Source organism: Danio rerio, chromosome 2 (assembly GCF_052040795.2).
Source record: "Danio rerio strain M-AB ecotype USA chromosome 2, GRCz13ab, whole genome shotgun sequence".
Taxonomy (NCBI): domain Eukaryota; kingdom Metazoa; phylum Chordata; class Actinopteri; order Cypriniformes; family Danionidae; genus Danio; species Danio rerio.
In genome coordinates, this window is record NC_141022.1 from 2,580,001 (window position 1) to 2,587,500 (window position 7,500).

General features: G+C 42.2%; 1 protein-coding gene across 1 annotated transcript in view; it reads right to left on the reverse strand.

Moving 5' to 3' along the window:
* slc22a23a (solute carrier family 22 member 23a) overlaps nucleotides 1-7,500 on the reverse strand; it is a 72,193-nt gene that overhangs the window by 13,438 nt on the left and 51,255 nt on the right. The window contains 2 exon segments of the mRNA NM_001351708.1: nucleotides 2,733-2,971; nucleotides 6,412-6,514. Coding sequence (NP_001338637.1) covers nucleotides 2,733-2,971; nucleotides 6,412-6,514 — 342 coding nt within the window.

The window sequence follows — 7,500 nt, forward strand, 5'->3', positions numbered from 1 at the left end:
ATGACATTTTGCTTACAAAAACGGAAGCCTCGTGGTTTTTAAGGTGGACCGGATAGAGTCAATAAGAAGCTGCGAATAAGAAGCTGGATTCAGCCTTGTCCCTCCTTATCGCAAACACAACAGCAGTCTGGTGAGAAACTATTCTTTTGCATTATTCTTGCACTGTTTCTGATTGGCTCTGTGTGAATGTGGAAGGGTTTTTGATATCACCTGGGAATAATAATTACCTCACAGACTCCAAATGACATTTTGCAGTGGAAAAACTAGAGACACATTGCCGTTCTGTTTGCAACATCACACACTGTCAAGCAGTAACTTCACCTGATGAACGACTTCATAAGAAGTATGCATGCGTGTGGAATGAGCACAAATACTACTCCACCTGCTGCTGGTACTGTGATGTGGGCATCAGTTTCATCACTGCTGTGATGAAGTGCGGTTGTAGTGCCAATCAATAATCAGCTTTCAGGCTTGAGATACTTTCACAACATTCACATGCACAGCAGAAAACCAGCGAGAGCAAAAAAAAAGCTGCTTAAGATGCGTGTGTTAAGGAGATTTCAGAGAAACAATGTTGAGAATCAACACCCAAACACACACTTACTAGCTTGATAATAATATCAGCAACTTTAGTTTTGGAAGTTGCTGCAAATACTCAATGCTGGTTAAGAGAAAAAAGTTAAATGTATAATTATTAACTGCAGCTCTAATGGTTATATTTCATGCTACATGCTTTCACAAACGTTTATCTGAGGTTATTTCTGCTAGCTGAATGTCAGCTTTTTTTCATTTTCCAATCTAGCTGGATTCAGAGGTGAAATGCCAAGCATTTGCAGGTCACAAAGTAATATAGAGGTGCCTGGATGGTCAATTTCAAATCATTAGGGGCTGAGGGAACAGAAGTAACTTTGGCACAAGCTATTTTATGTTTTTAATAGCTTAGTGTCTGCTTTGTAAAAACTAGCCTTTAGCGCAATCTGCTGTCAAAAACTAGCCTTTAGCACAATCTGCTGTCAAAAACTAGCCTTTAGCGCAATCTGCTGTCAAAAACTAGCCTTAAAAAAACTAGCCTTTAGCGCAATCTGCTGTCAAAAACTAGCCTTTAGCACAATCTGCTGTTAAAAACTAGCCTTTAGCGCAATCTGCTGTCAAAAACTAGCCTTTAGCGCAAGCTGCTGTCAAAAACTAGCCTTTAGCGCAATCTGCTGTTAAAAACTAGCCTTTAGCAAAATCTGCTGTCAAAAACTAGCCTTTAGCAAAATCTGGTGTCAAAAACTAGCCTTTAGCAAAATCTGCTGTCAAAAACTAGCCTTTAGCACAATCTGCTGTCAAAAATAACCTTTAGCGCAATCTGCTGTCAAAAACTAGCCTTTAAAAAACTAGCCTTTAGCTCAATCTTCTGTCAAAAACTAGCCTTTAGCGCAATCTTCTGTCAAAAACTAGCCTTTAGCGCAATCTTCTGTCAAAAACTAGCCTTTAGCAAAATCTGCTGTCAAAAACTAGCCTTTAGCGCAATCTGCTGTCAAAAATAACCTTTAGCGCAATCTGCTGTCAAAAACTAGCCTTTAAAAAACTAGCCTTTAAAAAACTAGCCTTTAGCGCAATCTTCTGTCAAAAACTAGCCTTTAGCGCAATCTTCTGTCAAAAACTAGCCTTTAGCAAAATCTGCTGTCCAAAACTAGCCCTTAGCGCAATCTGCTGTCAGAAACTAGCCTTTAGCGCAATCTTCTGTCAAAAACTAGCCTTTAGCGCAATCTTCTGTCAAAAACTAGCCTTTAGCAAAATCTGCTGTCCAAAACTAGCCCTTAGCGCAATCTGCTGTCAGAAACTAGCCTTTAGCGCAATCTACTGTCAAAAACTAGCCCTTAGCGCAATCTGCTGTCAGAAACTAGCCTTTAGCGCAATCTACTGTCAAAAACTAGCCTTTAGCGCAATCTACTGTCAAAAACTAGCCTTTAGCGCAATCTACTGTCAAAAACTAGCCTTTAGCGCAATCTGCTGTCAAAAACTAGCCTTTAGCGCAAGCTGCTGTCAAAAACTAGCCTTTAGCGCAATCTACTGTCAAAAACTAGCCTTTAGCGCAATCTGCTGTCAAAAACTAGCCTTTAGAGCAATCTGCTGTCTAAAACTAGCCTTTAGCGTAATCTACTGTCAAAAACTAGCCTTTAGCACAATCTGCTTTTAAAAACTGGCCTACAGCGCCACCTGCTGTTCAAAACATGAATACATGAATACACAACCACTATTTAATGGTTGTTTAATAAGATAAACACTTGGACATGAGTGAGTGTGTGTGTGCCCTGCTGAAAAATCCAGCTTAAACCAGCCTAGGCTGGTTGGCTGGTTTTAGCTGGTCCACCAGGCTGGTTTTAGAGGGGTTTTGGCCATTTCCAGGCTGGTTTCCAGCCATTTCCAGCCTGGTCTTAGCTAGTCAGGCTGGAAAATGACCGGCCAAATCCAGCTAAAACCAGCTTGACCAGCCTGGTTTAAGCTGGGTATAGCTGGTTTTGGCTGGACTCCCAGCTTGGCTAGGCTGGTCAAGCTGGTTTTAGCTGGTCATCTCCCAGCCTGACCAGCTAAGACCAGGCTGGAAATGGCTGGAAACCAGCCTGGAGGTGGCCAAAACCCCTCTAAAACCAGCCTGGTCGACCAGCTAAAACCAGCCAACCAGCCTAGGCTGGTTTAAGCTGGATTTTTTTGCAGGGATGTTTGTAATATGTGTGTTCTCTCACAGTTTAGTAGTCCAAGCTGAAGCAGAGATGCTAGCGCAGTGATGATCATGAACATTAGCAGTCCTCCACGCCGTCCCATCAGCGCCACAGCGGGACACAGAAACACACACGACGCCACCGCGATGACCGCCATCACGTAGTACTCCGCATAAAAATCATGGAGCTTTTCCACAAAGCCAACAGTCTTCTTTTCCATCATACTGCGTGCAAAGCAGTGGTGTATGCCGTAACCTGTTAACCTGAAAGACAAACAAAATAGAGACAGGTTTTATTGCCATGATTGGCATGTGTATGTTTAGCCCAAAAGCTGAATTTCTGTCATCAATTACATCCCAAACCCATTAGAAAATCATAGATTTGGTAAACTACCACTTTAAAGAATTAGCCATACAGCTGTAGCACAAAAACTAGCTTAGAGCACCGTCTGCTTTTAAAATATAGCCTAGAGTGCCGTTTGTGGTTAAACACTAGCCTAGATCAAAGTTTGCTGTTAAAAACTAGCCTAGAGCGCCATCTGCTGTTACAATCTAGCATAGAGCACTGTCTGCTTTTAAAATATAGCCTAGAGCACCGTCTGCGGTTAAACACTAGCCTAGAGCAAAGTCTGCTGTCAAACAGTAGGCTAGAGCGCCATCTGCTGTTGAAAACTAGCCTAAAGCGCTGTTTGCTGTTACAATCTAGAATAGAGCACCATCTGCTGTACAAATCTAGCATAGAGCACCGTCTGCTGTTAAAAACTAGCCTAGAGCGGCATCTGCTGTTACAATCTATCATAGAGCACCATCTGCTGTAAAAAACTAGCCTAGAGCGTCATTTGTTGTTCAAAACTAGCCTAAAGCACTAGTCTAGGGTGCCATCAGCTGTTAAAAACTAGCAAAGAACGCTGTCTGCTGTTGAAAATTATCCTAGAGCGCCATCTGCTGTTACAATCTAGCATAGAGCACCGTCTGCTGTTACAATCTAGCATAGAGCACCGTCTGCTGTTAAAAACTAGCCTAGAGCGGCATCTGCTGTTACAATCTATCATAGAGCACCATCTGCTGTAAAAATCTAGCCTAGAGCGTCATCTGTTGTTCAAAACTAGCCTAAAGCACTAGTCTAGGGTGCCATCTGCTGTTAAAACTAGCATAGAACGCTGTCTGCTGTTGAAAATTATCCTAGAGCGCCATCTGCTGTTACAATCTATCATAGAGCACCATCTGCTGTAAAAAAAACTAGCCTAGAGCGTCATCTGTTGTTCAAAACTAGCCTAAAGCACTAGCCTAGAGTGCCATCTGCTGTTAAAATCTAGCATAGAGCACCATCTGCTGTTGAAAATTATCCTAGAGCGCCATCTGCTGTTACAATCTATCATAGAGCACCATCTGCTGTAAAAATCTAGCCTAGAGCGTCATCTGTTGTTCAAAACTAGCCTAAAGCACTAGTCTAGGGTGCCATCTGCTGTTAAAAACTAGCATAGAACGCTGTCTGCTGTTGAAAATTATCCTAGAGCGCCATCTGCTGTTACAATCTATCATAGAGCACCATCTGCTGTAAAAAAAACTAGCCTAGAGCGTCATCTGTTGTTCAAAACTAGCCTAAAGCACTAGCCTACAGTGCCATCTGCTGTTAAAATCTAGCATAGAGCACCATCTGCTGTTGAAAATTATCCTAGAGCGCCATCTGCTGTTACAATCTATCATAGAGCACCATCTGCTGTAAAAAAAAACTAGCCTAGAGCGTCATCTGTTGTTCGAAAACTAGCCTAAAGCACTAGCCTGAAAATGCAGTTTTGTATAGGTTCAAGACGTCCTTTAAAGTCCACTATATTGACAAAATCCTGCATGTTTTACTCAAAAACAAACAAAAGAATTTTGGTCTGATGGAACAAAGGTATGAACATCATGGCTAACAATGGTGTGAGTAAATTATAAGGATTGCCAGTTGGCATTTCTGTGTGGAGTTTGCTCCCGTTTCCCCCACAGTCCAAACACATGCGTTATAGGGGAATTGATGAACTAAATTAGTGTATATGCGTGAATGAGTGTGTACAGGGGTTTCCCAGTACTGTGTTGCAGCTGTAGGGCTTCCCCTGCGTAAAACATATGCTGGATAAGTAGTTGTTTATTCGGCTGTGGCGACCCCAGATTAATAAAAGGACTAAGCCAAAGGAAAATGAATGAATGAAACAATCCTTTAATAGCAGCAGAATGTTTGAATAATGTGAAGCAAGGACGGGCAACTTCAGCCCTGGAGCTCCATTGTCCTACAGAGTTTTGCTCCAACACTAACCAAACACACCTGAAGAAGCTAATCAATGCCAGAAAGCTACAGGCAGGTGTGTTTGATTAGTGTGGGAGCAAAACTCTGCAGGACAATGGAGCTCCAGGACTGAAGTTGCACATACCTGATGGACTGTACAGTAAAATAATGATGGGAGGTTCGGATCTTTTTTGTGAATCGGATGTTTTGGACAGTTCATTTTACCAGTTCTTTTATGCAACAACCTAATGACGTCATCCGCAATGACACAGTGACAATGTCAGGACGCACCATATCAAAATGATCAGTCAGCAATCTAAGTTTCAGTCAGTTAAAGCATCACCAAAATCTGAAAATCTTCTTACAATTAAGTTTTGCAACCCAAATAAAGCACAATTCACTTACTATTTAAATTCCATTATGACTTTCTGTTATGAAGTAAACTTACGTTTCGCCAGATCCTCTTATTCAAGGCCTCAGTTTCAGCAGTAATCAGTTTGGTTCAGACTGTACTGTGCTGTCATGTACTGCTTGTGTTCAGTTCTTTCAGTTCTATTAGTTCACTGCTTCTCCAATCTGACCTCAGTGTACTGTTCTAGTAACTCAATAACTCAGGACATTGGTTTATTTTGAGTCAGAGGGAAGTCTGGCATGTTAAAGAGTAAGTAATTTGTGGAAAAGTGCTCACTGGAGATTTTAAATGATTCAGTTCGATTTGGTGAACTGGTTCAACCGGTTCACTTAGAACAGGAGTGTCCAAACTCAGTCCTAGAGGGCCGATGTCCTGGAGAGTTTATTCATTCATTCATTTTCTTGTCAGTTTAGTCCCTTTATTAATCCGGGGGTCACCACAGCGGAATGAACCGCCAACTTATCCAGCAAGTTTTTACACAGCGGATGCCCTTTTAACCGCAACCCATCTTTGGGAAACATCCACACACATACACACACACATACACTACAAACAATTTAGCCTACGCAATTCACCTGTACCGCATGTCTTTGGACTGTGGGGGAAACCGGAGCACCCGGAGGAAACCCACGCGATTGCAGGGAGAAAATGCAAACTCCACACAGAAACGCCAACTGAGCCGAGGCTCAAACCAGCAACCTTCTTGCTGTGAGGCGACAGCACTACCTACTGCGCCACTGCTTCGCCTCTGGAGTGTTTAGCTCCAACCCTAATCAAGCACACCTGAACCAGCTAATCAAGCGGTTTAGGTATACTAGAAACTTCCTGGCAGGTGTGTTGAAGCAAGTAGGAGCTAAACTCAGCAGGACACCGGCCCTCCAGGACCGAGTTTGGACACCCCAGACTTAGAAGATCTGATTTTAAAAGAATAATTTGTTCACTATCACTACAGTATAACCATCCCATCTCACACTAGATTGCACACTCAAAAAGACACAAATGGGTACGTAATGAAAACATATTTACGAGTTGACGCAGAGCACTACTATATTCTTCCACAGGTTCCTGGTGCCAACCATCTTCACAATGCAGGTCTTCTTGGGCTGTTTCTGCAGGGCTCCGTTTAGCTCTGAAACCAATGAGGAAAAGAAGGAAAACAGTTTAAAGGGGACCTATTATGCAAAAAAAAATGTATAAGGGGTTTATACACAATTATGTGGTGACAATCTGTGTATATAAGCAGCTTATAATGGTAAAAATGAATTCATTTTATTCTTTATAATCAGATTTGATGAAAACAGTCTGCAGAAACACTTTGATTGACATGGTCCCTTTGTATGATGTCATCAGAGGGGGAAAGCCCCTCCCACTAGTGACCATCTCTCCCTCATTAGCATAGGACAATAGTCTTGTTTTTGAATCTGCCACTATGCTGACTCATAGGCATTTGTAGCTCCGCCCTGTTTTTAAAAGAGCACAAACTCATTTGCATTTAAAGCGACAGTCACCAAAACGATGATTAGCGATTGGTCCATATTTTTAATTTCTGTACAGGGAGGTCATGTTTTGATTTTCGATTGGTCTCACGTGATGCGATTTCGCAGGTCAGAGCTCACCAAGCTTGAAATTTCCAACGAGATGTGCAGCACCTGAAACTACGGGTACTGGAAGCCTGTGCTGGCATTTCTCCTGCGGTGTTGCTATCAGTGAGTGAAGAGTGGGAGAAGAGGGTTGCATTGACAATCCAACACAATGTGCAGCACACTGTACTCAAGTGGTCAGAAAAATAAATAAAGTGACGTTAAAACCAAGCACACCATTGCTTTTCTTGTGAAGTTCCCAATTAGTTTGATATGTCACATGACCCTCTTCCTATTGAAAAAACAAAAGTTGGATCCAAGATGGCCAACTTCAAAATGGCCACCATGGTCACCACCCATCTTGAAAAGTTTGCCCCCGCACATATACTAATGTGCCACAAACAGGACGTTAACATCACCAACCATTCCCAGTTTATTAAGGTAAGGTAAGGCAAAATAAAGTCCTCAGTCTAATGCAACAGTCCATTTATCACCACATTTGTCCCTGCAAAATGTCATTAAACAAGCTTCAATC